Source organism: Pseudophryne corroboree, chromosome 6 (assembly GCF_028390025.1).
Source record: "Pseudophryne corroboree isolate aPseCor3 chromosome 6, aPseCor3.hap2, whole genome shotgun sequence".
Classification (NCBI taxonomy): domain Eukaryota; kingdom Metazoa; phylum Chordata; class Amphibia; order Anura; family Myobatrachidae; genus Pseudophryne; species Pseudophryne corroboree.
In genome coordinates, this window is record NC_086449.1 from 357,786,702 (window position 1) to 357,805,499 (window position 18,798).

Sequence of the window (18,798 nt, forward strand, 5' to 3'; positions counted from 1 at the left end):
GTATGCTGTACCGGCGGCTGGGATCCCAGCTGTCAGCTTCCCAACGCCAGGATCCCGGCTGCAGAATGCTGGGGGGTGGGCAAGCGCAGCAAAGCCCCATTAGTGGGAATAGTCCCTGCTAGTGGGCATGCCAACTGTCGGTCAGTTATTGTAACCGTCGGGCACATAACTACATCCCGTTTGATGTACTGTATTAATAAGACCTTTAGGAAGGGACATAACGGACTATCCTAAATCCATTGTAACTGTCTGCACAGTTTAGTAGTTTTCTAGTTTTGGTTGCTCCCCTAATTTATGAGAGGTTCAATGTGCACCTAACTGATTTTGTGAGTAATGACAGGTAAAATATTGCAGTTTGGTATGCTCTGTGCTATAGTAATGTATTTTATTTTATTTAATAAAATGGTGGCAAATGCTGAAATTTGATAATCTGCTATTTCATTTTAATAGAAGTACATAGGAATAATGATTATGTTATGCTGTATTGATAATTATTATAATTACTGTAAGCAACTACAGTACATATTCTATAGTGCTACAGATGCGCCAAACAGCCCTATTTGGCACGCCAGGTCCTGTGAGACTCTGCTAGCGGCGGGTGTCTTTTTTCTGGGGGACTTAGTCATAACAAGATGCAGCTAAGACGTACCAGCAGACTCTGCTGATTGATTTCATATGTGACACTATATGTGTGCAAATGAGTCTCTGACTCTGCATACGAAGTGATACAATGTAGCAGCCATGTCTTTTTTCCATGTCAAGTTCTGTTTTTCTTCATATACAGACTCAGTTACATACAGATATACAAGTGTTGCATATCAAATTAATCAGCACAGTGTCCTGGTGTGTCCTAGTTACATCGCTTTGTGAATTAGACATATGTTTGCCAAAAAAAGTGTTACATGGGACCTGTCAGCTCACCCCTGTCAGGTATCTCATGCTGCATGATGTATTGAGGCTAGATGTATGAGGATACATCTGTACCTACAGTAACTAAAAGTAAATTAAATGTAATGGGCAGAACTCTTGTTACATAAGGTACTGTCCAGATTTGAAAACATACTGTAGCATGATGCTACTACAGAAAAAGTCCTAGTTTATAAGGGTGTGTACACACGGTGAGATCCTTGCTATGTTCGATTTTTACTTGCGATTTCCCTTGAACTCCCCGGAACCCAGATAGCACAGATTTTGACTAACTTTTCTTGAGATATGGACTATGTGTGCTTACGATTTTGGCTTATGTGAGATTTTGGCTTATGTGAGATGTCATTGACATGTGAGATGAACTAGATAGTACACCGATCTAGCAAGGATTGACTTGCCTGCACAGTCTATCTTTTCTTGCGATGCCGACCTGGCGGGGCCGCGCATCGGGATCGCAAGGTGACTTTCACCTTGCGATTTGCACTAACTTTTCTTGCGATTTTGACTATATAGTCAAAATCTCAAGAAAAAATCTCACCGTGTGTACACACCTTAAGTAATATCTGCAGTCAAACTAGTATTTGCCCAAGCAGAGTGACTGTAGCTATAACCCCCAGAAATGGTTTGTTTCTGTGAACCTCTCTAGCTGCGTATCTTTCTATAATGTAGGACCGCTTACAGTGACATCACAGCAGTGTGTGCAGGAATTTGTCAGTACAGATCAATTTTCACAGTTCACTACAAATATGTATAGCTGCAAATACTATGGGGCAATTTAGCCACTTAGTGCAAAATCGACACATGGAAAATATATCTTGGGGTCATATCACTTACATGTGCTTTGCAAAAGTGAACTTGTAGCATAAAAGTTGTATACATTGATGTAATGTGCTTTCCTGAGAAATGCACAATTCAATTAGATATGGCTATTTACGGCAACTAGACAGAAGTGCACGGAAAAGTGGGGAAATTACCCTGGACTCCAAAAAGGTAAAACTAAGATAGCAGGACAGTACAGAATGCGGTTAGTGGCACAATGATAGCCAGCAAGTGTTTTTCAGCAAATTAAAGATTGTACAATATTTATGGGGTACAGAAAAATGTCTGTAAAATGATTATTTAATGGTTTTATACAAGTTTATAAAATACACTTGTAACGCCTATCTTCAAGTAAAAAAAAAAAACCTTTTACATCAATACAACACCTCTACATAACTGTCCCAAATTATGTAACCAATTTGTCAGCTTTTTAGAGAAATTCACATGGAAAATTACCTAATTATTGGCCATATTATACTATCGAAATCCCTCAAATTGCATAGGGTTAGGGCTTTCCAGAGGATATGTACTTTGTCCTGGCATTTTTGCCTTAATACAAATATTTACCTTTTCACATTTTCACCTGCTCTGGGGGATGTACACAAAAACCCCACAAATTTGCTGGGAAAATGGATTGCGAGTTTGGAATTGACTTCCAAGTGGAAACGTCTAAAATAATGATTTATGATATGTGTGTGCAGCATGCAAGGGTATTTGTAGTACACTCAAAAAAATGTAGTGCAATATAGTTCGATCAACTCTATATCAACCTCTGTATCGCAAGACAGTCCCATGGCTGCATAACAGTGGGGCTAATTCAGACCTGTTCGCTCGCTAGTTTTTTTTGCAGTCCTGCGTTCGCATAGTCGCCGCCCATAGGGGAGTGTATTTTCGCTTTGCAAGTGTGCGGACACATGTGTAGCAGAGCTGTACAAACAGATTTTGTGCAATCTCTGCACAGCCCAGGATTTACTCAGCCACTGCGTACACTTCAGCCTGTCCAGGACCGGAATTGACGTCATGCAAACGCTTGGACCGCCTGCGTTTTTCCAACCACTCCCAGAAAACGGTCAGTTACCACCCACAAACGGCTTCTTCCTGTCAATCTCCTTGTCAACGCCCATGCGAATGGATTCTTCACACAAACCCATCACTGAGCGGCGATCCGCTTTGTACCCGTGTGACGCGTCTGTGCACTGCGGTGCATACGCATGCACAGTTTAGACCTGATCGCCCACTGTACGAAAACGCAGCCTAGCGATCAGGTCTGCATTAGGCCCAATGTCTGTTAGAGCAGCTAAACAAAATGACTCCACAGTAGGCAAGACAATGGTATGATCTTATTATTTAATGCTCATGGGTGCATTATGTTGTATTAGTAAGTATGTGTATTTAGATCTAATATTTTTCATGGACGTTACCTGTAAGCGAAATTATTGCGATGGATGTATTATCTTTTATATTGAATATACCGCATAACCTACCAACAGATTTTGTCCGAGACATCCCATGGTGAAGGGGATAATGAGGCTTCGCACCGGAAATATGAGATATTGCACGTGGAGAAATACCCTGTCTCTCTAGCAGCGACTGCAAGAAAACACGAAACAGCAAACAGAAGTTGAGTAGTGGGAATTTGAATATTTCATCCACAGGATGGGTACACAGGTTTAGCCATATGAAATGAATATAAATAACTTTGTACTTCACTCTCACAAAACCCAGTAAAGATGTAAGATAGAACAAGAATACAGTAACATGCTATCTAAAGTATTAATGGAGGTAGCTGCTCACTCTTACACTGATCTCAGCTGGCGTGATGCGTCTACTTGTTGGTCGCTGTTTTACTGTAGCAGCTCTGGAGTCAGCCTCAGCAATTTCTGGTCTCAAGGAGGGATCAGACGCAACCAAAATCTCATCCAGTCGTTCTGCAAGTAAGAGACTATTTAAACCTCAATCTAATGAGTACTTCTACTACTATAAATCTGCTAGTAGTGTAATACTTGGACCTTGCATAATAAACATTTTTTGTTCTTCATTATATATTTGACATGGAAATTTAGGGCTTTTTATATAATTAATGCTAATGGAACTACTGTATAATAAACTGATACTGCTGCAGTTTATCATTGTACAATATTTGTGACATTAAAGTATTCTATCAAACATATGAGATATATTTATGTCAAGTTAGGCTGGAACTCATGAATCCCTCTGAATTTATAACACAATGCACATTATTCGAAATAAAAGGTGCATACTGAGATATCAGTGAGAATTCAATAGGGGAGGTATCATTAAATGTCTAATTTGTTTTCAAACATCTCCCAGATAACAGCACAAAAGGCATCCCCCATCAAGATACTTGTCATTCCCAGGCATGACTCCTAACACTCTGCATTCTCCATATCATAATTATACATTTACTAGCACTGTAGTGGCAAAATACAGCTTTAGCAAAGCACCATTTTAATAATGCCTTGCACTGGGTGGTCTTCAGTATGCCGGCTGTCGGGATCCCGGCGCACAGTATACCGGCGCCGGGATCCCGACAGCCGGCATACCGACACTTATTCTCCCTCGTGGGGGTCCACGACCCCCCTGGAGGGAGAATAAAATAGCGTGGCGCGCGTGGCGATCGCAGCGAGCCCGCAAGGGGCTCATTTGCGCTCGCCACACTGTCGGTAAGCCGGCGGTCGGGCTCCCGGCGCCGGTATGCTGGTCGCCGGGAGCCCGACCGCCGGCATACCGTAGTGAACCCCTTGCACTATTGGATTGTGAGGCAAGCAAATTCAAATCAGAACATTTTTCTGAACATCATGAAAGCGTTTCAGCTTAAAAAATATTTAAAATTAATACTGAAAATATTGACTAAAGAATACTCAAATAATAGTAATATCAAATACGGTTTCCATATAGCAGACATACATATAAGTAATTCTGAAACATTAAGAAGACTATACTAAGGTAGAATGTTATACCATATGGTTTGCATGATTTTAATAAAAAATAATCCCATCTTACTGTATGACATTTTTGTAAATGCTTCCCCCCCATACTGCTAATAATATTAGGGACACACCCTCATTTATTTGAATGATCTATACATTCTGACTATTGTGATATTGGTTATACTAAAACATTACTGTACTCAGTGGCATAACTCCCACCCCCGCAGTCACTGCGGAGGCTTGGAGGCGCAGGGATTCAGAGCAGATTGACATGCGGACTAGCTGTCCGCATGTCAATCTGCTAAATGTCCCTTCCAAAATGGCTGCTGCCATGGACGAGACATGCTAGAGATCATACTTGACCTCTAGCATCTAGGAAGTGCCGGGATCCACGGAAGCGCATAGCGCTGCCCGCGGCACCCTGCAGCCCTGCCACCTTGTTACCCTGGCGCGGCGGCGGTAGCAGCAACGAGGGGATTGGGCAGCGGTGCCTGCGGCTCACTAAACAGCGTGATGGGGGGGGGGGGCGGTTTGGGCAGCATTACTCCCTAGCAACAACTAACAAGCATGACACCCAATGCATGAAATCCCTGGCAACAAGCATTATCCCCTGGTAACGAGCTTGACACCCAGCACATGAAACCTCTGCCAACGAGCATAACACCCAGCGCATGAAACCTCTGGCAACGAGCATGACACCCAGAGCACGAAATCCCTGGCAACAAGCATTATCCCCTGGCAACGAGCTTGACACCCATCGCATGAAACCTCTGGCAACGAGCATAACACCCAACGCATGAAACCTCTGGCAACGAGCATAACACCCAACGCATGAAACCACTGCAACGAGCATGACACCCAGAGCATGAAATCCCTGGCAACAAGTATTACCCCCTGGCAACGAGCTTGACACCCAGCGCATGAAACCTCTGGCAACGAACATAATACCCAACGCATGAAACCCCTGGCACCGTGCATGGAACAAAGATCATGAAACCCCTGACAATGAGCAGGCAATTTAAAAGTAATTAGAAGCCTTACTGTAGGGCTTAATGTGTAATGGGCATTGCGATGTGTGGCATAATATATAACGGGCATTGCGATATGTGGCATAATGTATCACGGACATTGTGGTATGTGGTATAATGTATACCGGGCATTGCGGTGTGTGTCATAATGTGTCACAGACATGACGGTGTGTGGTATACTGTATCACGGGCATTGTATGTGACATAATGTCTCAGGGGCATTATAGTGTATAGCATAATGTATAACGGGCATTGTGATGCGTGGCGTAATGTATCTCAGGCATTAGTGTGTGTCATAATTAGTGATGAGCGGATTCGGTTTTACTCGGTTTTACTTGTGTGTCACAGGCATTATGCTGTGTGGTATAATGTCTCAGGGACACTGCAGTGTGTGGCATAATTTATAACGGGCATTGCGGTGTGGCATAATGTGTCACAGGCATTACGGTGTGTGGCATAATGTCTAAGGGCCATTGCAGTGTGTTGCATAATGTGTAAGGGGCATTACTATAAGGACGAATAATGACAAATAATGTAAGGAGCATGAATCAGGATTATAATTTTTTCCTGTGGTCGCCAATGTCTCGGCGTGCAGGTTGCAAAACTGAGGTATAAGGTAGTCTTTTCCTGCAATACCACACCCCTTTCAGTGAAGCCACACCCATTTTAATAAAGTCACACCCCTTTTTTGGTGTGCGCAAATTCATCACTTTGCTAGTGCCAATTACTAGGCGGGGGGGGGGGGGGGGGGGGGGGTTGGGGGCGCCAGAGAATATTTTGGCTTGGGGGAGAAAAAATTCTAGTAACGCCACTGACTGTACTGCACTGAGTTTTTGGATTTATCTTGCAGTGATGCAGCCTCTGTCATACCGGGAGATATACCAATCCTTGGGGTAGTTCCCACAATAAATCAATGAGCTCTAGTCATTTCAAAGACTATGCCAGATAAATGATAGAAGCTGGTTGTTAGCTTGGGGCAACTTCTCCACTTTATCTCACTCCAAGGCTTGATACATCTTCTCCATAGTAACAAAGAATATGTGTGTATGTCTGTGTACAATGAAGTATATACCAATTGTTGGTCACCCTGCAAAGATTTATATTTACTGCACAATGTTACAGGTCACATGTGCCCGGTCACATCTCACCATCCCCCAATTACATTAACATACAGCGCCACCAGATCCTGACTGAAAATTGCCCTGAAATCCATATACTGGTTCAGTATGATTTACCGACAGACACAATACCTATGGTCATAATCCCAACAGCCGCTGACTGACAGTCAAAATACAGACATGGTCAAAATATTGACATTCATTATGCTGCCATGTTCAAAATGCCGACACAGTCAGAATATCGACATTTGAAATGCCGACATTTCAAAATACCGACATGCGGTTTTCTGTTTTTTTTTGTGTCAATGTCGACATAGGTGTAAATGTGCCGCGTCCCCTCGCATGGCAAGCGCACTTCTGGCACACTATTATAATCCCCCTCCAGGTCCACTGGGATGGTAAAATATGAACAAGTCTGTTTTTGGGCAAAAAATAATTAAGACCGCATGTTGGCATTTTGACATGTCGGTATTCTGACTATGTCGGCATTTTGAACATGTCAGTATAATGAATGTTGGTATTTTGACCGTGTTGGTATTTTAACTGTCGGTCAATGGCTGCCGGGATTATGACCGTCTGTATTGTGTCCGTCGGTAAATCAACTGCTACCCCCATATACAGTACATCTATGAACAAGTTCTGGACTATTGCCAGTGAAGTGCTCTGATACTTACGGCAGCTTTACAGGTCTTGCCCCTTATGCTCTGTCATAAATCCCAAATGCTATCTGGTCTGTTCAATGTCTGTTAAATTAGCTAAGGGGGTTACTGTGTGTCCCCAAAGTGCCTTACGCATGCCTATCTTCATGACAAATGAACATTTCTGATTATATTCATACATACATAAAATAATGCTACAACTATATACATAATAAATGCAGGAACCAATTAACAATGTATTATCAATTCTAGTACAAGCCGCTACTGCATTTGAACTGGCTCAGATGACATGTGTAACATTCTTTCTCATTTGCCACAGACTTACCCAGTTCCTCCAGCTCAGCTGTCATGGACTTGGATCGTAGGGTAAGTGTGGTGCTTGGTGCTCTCTTTGGAGGTGGGGGAGCTGGAAGAAAAAAAGAAGTGACCTTACATGTCTTATCCAGCAGGCGGCGAGGGTCTGGAAGCAGCCGCCGTTTTTCCACAACCATCTCCTCATACTCCCGGGATGAGGGGTCGCACTTTGCCAGCAGCTTTCCAACCCTTCGCCGTGACTTCATACTGGAGGCCTATCACTGGTACGGGGTGAAGCACAGCCATACGGGGTGAAGGATGCACTGCAGCCACTTAAGACTTCTGCAACAGCTTATGTCAGTCTACAGCAAAAGATTCATGTAATGCAGAATCACTGCGTCCCTTGCAGTAGCTCTGCTGATCTTCCCAAAACTGAGTACTGCCTGCCGCTTTCTAATTTCCGCACACTTCACATCTTTTCTCTTTGTGTCTCCTTCTTATTCTCTTTTTCATCATTCTCTCGCTAACTTCTCTCTCCGTTTCATCATCCTCACTCTATCTTCTCCATCTCTATTTCTTTTTGGTCATCCTCTCCCTGTGTCTCTCTCTCCCTCCCTCTATCCTTGATGCTCTGGGATGCAGTTCTCGGGTCTTGCTGCGTTTCCATGGTAACTCATGCTTCATGCTTCAGAGGGAGGGAGAGAGAGTCAGGCTACGCCACAAAAGAGACTGTGAGAGTAAAAGAGCTTATACTATGTAGCGACATACAGACAGTGCTACCTAGATGCAGTGATAATGTCTCCATTGTCTAGAGACACTGCAAATGCAGTATCCAGAGACCACACACAAAAACCATGAGACAGATAAAAAAGATCTCTAATAAAATATGGCCAAATAGATGCAAGCTACATCAATGATGCTACACACGAGGACAACATAATCTAGGAGAAAACTGCACTATGCATAGAGAAGCAGAAAACGTGCTCTAGAACCAAACCGAACCAAGCCAAATCCATTCACCAACTAGGATCACATCATTAATTTAAGAGCAATATTTAAAGTCTGAGTTTTGTGAAGAGTGTGTTTGAAAAATTGTATAATCTGTGATAACGGAGAATGGGTCAACAGGTGGGTCACAGTCCAGAATCAGAGCTGAAGAGATATACTGACTGACACGATTAGGCAAATAACATAGAAAGAGAGAAAAATAAGATTTTACTTACCGGTAAATCTATTTCTCGTAGTCCGTAGAGGATGCTGGGGATTCCGTAAGGACCATGGGGAGAGACGGGCTCCGCAGGAGACATGGGCACTCCAAGAAAGAATTTAGTTCCTGGTGTGCACTGGCTCCTCCCTCTCCGCCCCTCCCCCAGACCCCAGTTAGAGAACTGTGCCCAGAGGAGATGGACAGTACGAGGAAAGGATTTTTGTTAATCCAAGGGCAAGATTCATACCAGCCACATCAATCACACCGTATAACTTGTGATAACAATCCAGTAAACAGTATGACAATAACATAGCATCAGTTCACGCCTGATGCAACAATAACGTAACCCTTATTGAAGTAATAACTATATACAAGTATTGCAGAAGAAGTCCGCACTTGGGACGGGCGCCCAGCATCCTCTACGGACTACGAGAAATAGATTTACCGGTAAGTAAAATCTTATTTTCTCTAACGTCCTAGAGGATGCTGGGGACTCCGTAAGGACCATGGGGATTATACCAAAGCTCCCAAACGGGCGGGAGAGTGCGGATGACTCTGCAGCACCGATTGAGCAAACATGAGGTCCTCCTCAGCCAGGGTATCAAACTTATAGAATTTTGCAAAGGTGTTTGTACCCGACCAAGTAGCAGCTCGACACAGCTGTAGTGCCGAGACCCCTCGGGCAGCCGCCCAAGAAGAGCCCACTTTCCTAGTGGAATGGGCCTTGACCAATTTTGGTAACGGCAAACCAGCCGTAGAATGCGCTTGCTGAATCGTGTTACAGATCCAGCGAGCAAGAGTCTGCTTTGAAGCAGGGCCGCCAAGCTTGTTGGCTGCATACAGAACAAACAGTGCTTCTGTTTTTCGGACTCTAGCCGTCCTGGCTACATAAATCTTCAAAGCCCTGACCACATCAAGAGACTCGGAATCCTCTAAGTCCCGTGTAGCCACAGGCACCACAATAGGTTGGTTCATATGAAAGGATGAAACCACTTTTGGCAGGAACTGAGGACGTGTCCGCAATTCCGCTCTGTCCATATGGAAAACCAGATAGGGGCTTTTATGTGATAAAGCCGCTAATTCCGACACTCGCCTAGCCGAAGCTAGGGCTAATAACATGACCACCTTCCAAGTGAGATATTTCAACTCCACCGTTTTCAGTGGTTCAAACCAGTGTGACTTTAGGAAGTCCAAGACCACATTAAGGTCCCAAGGCGCCACCGGAGCCACAAACAGAGGCTGAATATGCAGTACTCCCTTAACAAAAGTCTGAACTTCTGGGAGAGAAGCCAATTCTTTTTGAAAGAAAATGGATAGGGCCGAAATCTGGTCCTTAATGGAGCCTAATTTAAGGCCCAAATCCACTCCAGTTTGTAGGAAGTGAAGGAAACGGCCCAGATGGAATTTTTCCGTAGGAGCATCCCTGGCCTCACACCAAGAAATATATCTTCGCCATATACGGTGATAATGTTTTGCTGTTACTTCCTTCCTAGCCTTTATCAGCGTAGGGATAACCTCAACCGGAATTCCTTTTTCCGCTAGGATCCGGCGTTCAACCGCCATGCCGTCAAACGCAGCCGCGGTAAGTCTTGGAACAGACAGGGTCCCTGTTGCAACAGGTCCTGCCTTAGAGGAAGAGGCCACGGATCTTCCGTGAGCATTTCCTGCAGATCTGGATACCAGGTCCATCATGGCCAATCTGGAACAACGAGGATTGTTCTCACTCCTTTTCTTCTTACTATTCTCAACACCTTGGGTATGAGAGGAAGAGGAGGAAATACATAGACGGACCGGAACACCCATGGTGTCACGAGGGCGTCTACCGCTACTGCCTGAGGGTCTCTGGACTTGGCGCAATACCTCTGTAGCTTTTTGTTGAGGCGGGACGCCATCATGTCTATCTGTGGCAGTTCCCACCGACTCACAATCTGTGCGAAGACTTCTGGATGAAGTCCCCACTCTCCCGGGTGTAGGTCGTGTCTGCTGAGGAAGTCTGCTTCCCAGTTGTCCACTCCCGGAATGAACACTGCTGACAGTGCGCTTACATGATTCTCCACCCAGCGAAGAATCCTGGTGGCTTCCGCCATTGCCGCTCTGCTCCTTGTGCCACCTTGGCAGTTTACATCAGCCACTGCGGTGACGTTGTCTGACTGGATCAGAACTGGTTGGTCGCGAAGTAAGGCCTCCGCTTGACGTAGGGCGTTGTATATGGCCCTTAGTTCCAGGATGTTGATGTGCAGACAAGTCTCTTGACTTGACCAAAGACCCTGGAAATTTCTTCCCTGTGTGACTGCTCCCCAACCTCGGAGGCTTGCGTTCGTGGTGACCAGGATCCAATCCTGAATGCCGAATCTGCGGCCCTCGAGAAGGTGAGCCCTCTGCAGCCACCACAGGAGCCGACACCCTGGCCCTGGGGGACAGGGTGATCAACCGATGCATCTGTAGATGTGATCCGGACCACTTGTCCAACAGATCCCATTGGAAAGTCCTAGAACCTGCCAAAGGGAATGGCCTCGTATGAGGCCACCATCTTTCCCAGAACTCGAGTGCAATGATGCACGGACACCTGTCTTGATTTCAAAAGGTTCCTGACCAGAGTCATAAGTTTCTGGGCTTTTTCTATCGGAAGATAAACCCTTTTCTGGGTCGTGTCCAGAATCATGCCCAAGAAAGGCAGACGAGTCGTAGGAACCAACTGCGACTTTGGGATATTGAGAATCCAGCCGTGTTGTTGTAACACTTTCAGTGAAAGAGATACGCTGTTCAGCAACTGCTCGCTTGATCTCGCTTTTATGAGGAGATCGTCCAAGTACGGGATAATTGTGACACCCTGCTTGCGCACCTTCATTTCCGCCATTACCTTGGTGAAAATCCTCGGAGCCGTTGAGAGACCAAACGGCAACGTCTGAAATTGGTAATGACAGTCCTGTACCGCAAATCTTAGGTACGCCTGATGAGGTGGATAAATGGGGACATGAAGGTACGCATCCTTTATGTCCAGTGACACCATAAAATCCCCCCCTTCCAGGCTGGTGATGACCGCTCTTAGCGATTCCATCTTGAACTTGAACCTCTTCAAGTATAGGTTCAGATATTTTAAATTCAATATGGGTCTGACCGAACCGTCTGGTTTCGGAACCACAAACATGGTCGAATAATAACACCTTCCCTGTTGAAGGAGGGGAACCTCGACCACCACCTGCTGAAGATACAATTTTTGTATTGCATTTAACACTATCTCCCTCTCTAGGGGGGAAGACGGTAGGGCCGATTTGAAAAAACGGCGAGGAGGCACCTCTTCGAATTCCAGATTGTAACCCTGAGACACAATTTCTATTGCCCAGGGATCCACCTGGGAGTGAACCCACATGTGGCTGAAATTCCGAAGACGCGCCCCCACTGGCCCCGACTCCGCCAGTGGAGCCCCAGCGTCATGCGGTGGATTTTGCAGAGGCCGGGGAGGACTTCTGTTCCTGGGAACTAGCTGTATTATGCAGCTTCTTTCCTCTGCCCCTCCCTCTGGCAAGAAAGGACGCACCTCGGACTTTCTTGTTTCTTTGTGAACGAAAGGACTGCATTTGATAATGCGGTGCTCTCTTGGGCTGTGAGGGAACATAAGGCAAAAAATTTGACTTTCCAGCCGTAGCTGTGGAGACCAGGTCCGAGAGACCTTCACCGAACAATTCCTCACCCCTGTAAGGTAAAACCTCCATATATCGTTTAGAGTCGGCATCACCTGTCCATTGCCGAGTCCACAGGACCCTTCTGGCAGAAAATAAGAATTTACTTACCGATAATTCTATTTCTCGTAGTCCGTAGTGGATGCTGGGGACTCCGTAAGGACCATGGGGAATAGCGGCTCCGCAGGAGACTGGGCACAAAAGTAAAGCTTTAGAACTACCTGGTGTGCACTGGCTCCTCCCCCTATGACCCTCCTCCAAGCCTCAGTTAGGATACTGTGCCCGGACGAGCGTACACAATAAGGAAGGATTTTGAATCCCGGGTAAGACTCATACCAGCCACACCAATCACACCATATAACTTGTGATCTAAACCCAGTTAACAGCATGATAACAGAGGAGCCTCTAGAAAAGATGGCTCACTACAGCAATAACCCGATTTTATGGTAACAATAACTATGTACCAGTATTGCAGACAATCCGCACTTGGGATGGGCGCCCAGCATCCACTACGGACTACGAGAAATAGAATTATCGGTAAGTAAATTCTTATTTTCTCTGACGTCCTAGTGGATGCTGGGGACTCCGCAAGGACCATGGGGATTATACCAAAGCTCCCAAACGGGCGGGAGAGTGCGGATGACTCTGCAGCACCAAATGAGAGAACTCCAGGTCCTCCTCAGCCAGGGTATCAAATTTGTAGAATTTTACAAACGTATTTGCTCCTGACCAAGTAGTTGCTCGGCAAAGTTGTAAAGCCGAGACCCCTCGGGCAGCCGCCCAAGATGAGCCCACCTTCCTTGTGGAATGGGCTTTTACAGATTTTGGCTGTGGCAGGCCTGCCACAGAATGTGCAAGCTGAATTGTACTACAAATCCAACGAGCAATAGTCTGCTTAGAAGCAGGAGCACCCAGCTTGTTGGGTGCATACAGAATAAACAACGAGTCAGATTTTCTGACTCCAGCCGTCCTGGAAACCTATATTTCCAGGGCTCTGACAACGTCTAGCAACTTGGAGTCCTCCAAGTCCCTAGTAGCCGCAGGCACCACAATAGGTTGATTCAGGTGAAACGCTGAAAACCACCTTAGGGAGAAACTGAGGACGAGTCCTCAATTCCGCCCTGTCCGAATGGAAAATCAGATGAGGGCTTTTACAGGATAAAGCCGCCAATTCTGACACGCACCTGGCCCAGGCCAGGGCCAACAGCATGACCACTTTCCATGTGAGATATTTTAACTCCACATATTTAAGTGGTTCAAACCAATGTGACTTTTGGAACCCAAAAACTACATTTAGATCCCAAGGTGCCACTGGAGGCACAAAAGGAGGCTGTATATACAGTACCCCTTTTACAAACGTCTGAACTTCAGGGACTGAAGCTAGTTCTTTTTGGAAGAAAATTGACAGGGCCGAAATTTGAACCTTAATGGACCCCCATTTCAGGCCCATAGACACTCCTGTTTGCAGGAAATGTAGGAATCGACCTAGTTGAAAATTCCTCCGTCGGGGCCTTACTGGCCTCGCACCACGCAACATATTTTCGCCAAATGCGGTGATAATGTTTTGCGGTTATATCTTTCCTGGCTTTGATCAGGATAGGAATGACTTCATCCGGAATGCCTTTCTCCTTCAGGATCCGGCGTTCAACCGCCATGCCATCAAACGCAGCCGCGGTAAGTCTTGGAACAGACAGGGTCCTTGCTGGAGCAGGTCCCTTCTTAGAGGTAGAGGCCACGGATCCTCCGTGAGCATCTCTTGAAGTTCCGGTTACCAAGTCCTTCTTGGCCAATCCGGAGCCACGAATATAGTGCTTACTCCTCTCCATCTTATAATTCTCAGTACCTTGGGTATGAGAGGCAGAGGAGGGAACACATACACTGACTGGTACACCCACTGTGTTACCAGAGCGTCTACAGCTATTGCCTGAGGGTCCCTTGACCTGGCGCAATACTTGTCGAGTTTTATAAACATGTGGAAGACTTCTGGGTGAAGTCCCCACTCTCCCGGGTGGAGGTCGTGTCTGCTGAGGAAGTCTGCTTCCCAGTTGTCCACTCCCGGAATGAATACTGCTGACAGTGCTATCACATGATTTTCCGCCTAGCGAAGAATCCTTGCAGCTTCTGCCATTGCCCTCCTGCTTCTTGTGTCACCCTGTCTGTTTACGTGGGTGACTGCCGTGATGTTGTCCCAATGGATCAACTCCGGGTGACCTTGAAGCAGAGGTCTTGCTGAGCTTAGAGCATTGTAAATGGCCCTTAGCTTCAGGATATTTATGTCCGTGGTCACCAGGACCCAGTCCTGAATGTGCGGCCCTCTAGAAGATGAGCACTCTGCAACCACCACAGGAGAGACACCCTTGTGCTTGGTGACAGGGTTATCCGCTGATGCATCTGAAGATGCGACCCGGACCATTTGTCCAGCAGGTCCCACTGGAAAGTTCTTGCGTGGAATCTGCTGAATGAGATTGCTTCGTAGGAAGCCACCATTTTTCCCAGAACCATTTCATTGATGTACTGAGACTTGGCTCGGTTATAGAAGGTTCCCGACTAGCTCGGATAACTCCCTGACTTTCTCCTCCGGGAGAAACACCTTTTTCTGGACTGTGTCCAGGATCATCCCTAGGAACAGAAGACGAGTCGTCGGAATCAGCTGCGATTTTGGAATATTGAGAATCCCATCGCGCTGCCGCAACACTACCTGAGATAGTGCTACACCGACCTCCAACTGTTCCCTGGATCTTACCCTTATCGGGGAAACGTCCAAGTAAGGGATAACTAAAATTCCCTTCCTTCGAAGGAGTATCATCATTTCGGCCATTACCTTGGTAAAGACACGGGGTGCCGTGGACCATCCATACGGCAGCGTCTGAAACTGATAGTGACAGTTCTGTACCATAAACCTGAGGTACCCTTGGTGAGAAGGGTAAATTGGGACATGAAGGTAAGCATCCTTGATGTCCCGAGACATTATGTAGTCCCCTTCTTCCAGGTTCGCAATCACTGCTCTGAGTGACTCAATCTTGAATTTGAACCTCCGTATGTAAGTGTTCAAGATTTTAGATTTAGAATCGGTCTCACCGAGCCGTCCGGCTTCGGTACCACAACAGTGTGGAATAATACCCCGTTCCCTGTTGCAGGAGGGGTACCTTGATTATCACCTGCTGGGAATACAGCTTGTGAATGGCTTCCAAAACTGCCTCCCTGTCAGAAGGAGACATCGGTAAAGCCGACTTTAGGAAACGGCGAGGGGGAGACGTCTCGAATTCCAATTTGTACCCCTGAGATATCACCTGAAGGATTCAGGGGTCTACTTGCGAGTGAGCCCACTGCGCGCTGAAATTCATTGAGACGGGTCCCCACCGTGCCTGATTCTGCTTGTAAAGCCCCAGCATCATACTGAGGGCTTGGCAGCGGCGGGAGAGGGCTTCTGTTCCTGGGAACTGGCTGATTTCTGCAGCCTTTTTCCTCTCCCTCTGTCACGGGGCAGAAATGAGGAACCTTTTGCCCGCTTGCCCACGAAAAGACTGCGCCTGATAATACGGCGTCTTCTTATGTTGAGAGGCGACCTGGGGTACAAACGTGGATTTCCCAGCTGTTGCCGTGGCCACCAGGTCTGAAAGACCGACCCCAAATAACTCCCTTAATAAGGCAATACTTCCAAATGCCGTTTGGAATCCGCATCACCTGACCACTGTCGTGTCCATAACCCTCTACTGGCAGAAATGGACAACGCACTTAGACTTGATGCCAGACGGCAAATATTCCGCTGTGCATCACGCATATATAGAAATGCATCTTTTAAATGCTCTATAGGCAATAATATACTGTCCCTATCTAGGGTATCAATATTTTCAGTCAGGGAATCCGACCACGCCAACCCAGCACTGCACATCCAGGCTGAGGCGATTGCTGGTCGCAGTATAACACCAGTATGTGTGTAAATACATTTTAGGATACCCTCCTGCTTTCTATCAGCAGGATCCTTAAGGGCGGCCATCTCAGGAGAGGGTAGAGCCCTTGTTCTTACAAGCGTGTGAGCGCTTTATCCACCCTAGGGGGTGTTTCCCAACGCACCCTAACCTCTGGCGGGAAAGGATATAATGCCAATAACATTTTAGCAATTATCAGTTGTTATTGGGGGAAACCCACGCATCATCACACACCTCATTTAATTTCTCAGATTCAGGAAAACTACAGGTAGTTTTTCCTCACCGAACATAATACCCCTTTTTGGTGGTACTCGTATTATCAGAAATGTGTAAAACATTTTTCATTGCCTCAATCATGTAACGTGTGGCCCTACTGGAAGTCACATTTGTCTCTTCACCGTCGACACTGGAGTCAGTATCCGTGTCGGCGTCTATATCTGCCATCTGAGGTAACGGGCGCTTTAGAGCCCCTGACGGCCTATGAGACGTCTGGACAGGCACAAGCTGAGTAGCCGGCTGTCTCATGTCAACCACTGTCTTTTATACAGAGCTGACACTGTCACGTAATTCCTTCCAACAGTTCATCCACTCAGGTGTCGACCCCCTAGGGGGTGACATCACTATTACAGGCAATCTGCTCCGTCTCCACATCATTTTTCTCCTCATACATGTCGACACAAACGTACCGACACACAGCACACACACAGGGAATGCTCTGCTAGAGGACAGGACCCCACTAGCCCTTTAGGGAGACAGAGGGAGAGTTTGCCAGCACACACCAGAGCGCTATATATATACAGGGATAACCTTATATAAGTGTTTTTCCCCTTATAGCTGCTGTATTTTTAATACTGCGCGTAATTAGTGCCCCCCTCTCTTTTTTAACCCTTTCTGTAGTGTAGTGACTGCAGGGGAGAGCCAGGGAGCTTCCCTCCAACGGAGCTGTGAGGGAAAATGGCGCCAGTGTGCTGAGGAGATAGGCTCCGCCCCCTTCTCGGCGGCATTATCTCCCGTTTTTCTGTGTATTCTGGCAGGGGTTAAATTCATCCATATAGCCCAGGAGCTATATGTGATGCATTTTTTTGCCATCCAAGGTGTTTTTATTGCGTCTCAGGGTGCCCCCCCCCAGCGCCCTGCACCCTCAGTGACCGGAGTGTGAAGTGTGCTGAGAGCAATGGCGCACAGCTGCAGTGCTGTGCGCTACCTTGTTGAAGACAGGACGTCTTCTGCCGCCGATTTTCCGGACCTCTTCTGTCTTCTGGCTCTGTAAGGGGGGCGGCGGCGCGGCTCTGGGACCTATCCATGTCTGGGCCTGTGATCGGTCCCTCTGGAGCTAATGTCCAGTAGCCTAAGAAGCCCAATCCACTCTGCACGCAGGTGAGTTCGCTTCTTCTCCCCTTAGTCCCTCGATGCAGTGAGCCTGTTGCCAGCAGGTCTCACTGAACCTAAAAAACCTAAAACTAAACTTTTCACTAAGCAGCTCAGGAGAGCCACCTAGTGTGCACCCTTCTCGTTCGGGCACAAAAATCTAACTGAGGCTTGGAGGAGGGTCATAGGGGGAGGAGCCAGTGCACACCAGGTAGTTCTAAAGCTTTACTTTTGTGCCCAGTTTCCTGCGGAGCCGCTATTCCCCATGGTCCTTACGGAGTCCCCAGCATCCACTAGGACGTCAGAGAAATCGACATAGCGTTTATTCTAGAACCCAGCAGACTAATGTCTCTTTGAGCATCTCTCATATAAAGGACAGCGTCTTTAACATGCCCCAGGGTCAATAAAACAGTATCCCTATCTAGGGTATCAAACTCCTCTGATAAGGTATCAGTCCATGCCGCTACTGCACTACAGACCCAGGCCGACGCGATTGCCGGTCTGAGCAAGGTACCCGAATGTGTATACATGGACTTCAGGGTACCCTCCTGTTTGCGATCAGCAGCATCCTTGAGGGTAGCCGTATCCTGGGACGGCAGGGCTACCTTTTTGGATAAGCATGTTAAAGCTTTGTCCACCCTAGGGGAGGATTCCCATCGTAACCTGTTCGTTGGCGGGAAAGGATACGCCATAAGAATCCGTTTGGAAATCTGCAGTTTTTTATCTGGAGATTCCCAAGCTTTTTCACATAACTCATTCAGTTCATGTGAGGGGGGAAAAGTTACCTCAGGTTTCTTTCCCTTATACATATAAACCCT

At 46.5% G+C, this 18,798-nt stretch overlaps 1 protein-coding gene across 4 annotated transcripts in view; it reads right to left on the reverse strand.

The window, feature by feature from the left end:
• Window positions 1–18,798, reverse strand: part of SHANK3 (SH3 and multiple ankyrin repeat domains 3) — a 691,108-nt gene that overhangs the window by 53,367 nt on the left and 618,943 nt on the right. For all 4 annotated transcript variants that reach the window (XM_063926631.1, XM_063926630.1, XM_063926632.1 and 1 more), the window contains exons 19-21: window positions 7,828–7,908; window positions 3,547–3,674; window positions 3,231–3,336 (exon numbers count right to left, since the gene is read on the reverse strand). In XM_063926631.1, the coding sequence (XP_063782701.1) occupies window positions 3,231–3,336; window positions 3,547–3,674; window positions 7,828–7,908 (315 nt within the window). The remainder of the gene's footprint in view (window positions 1–3,230; window positions 3,337–3,546; window positions 3,675–7,827; window positions 7,909–18,798) is intronic.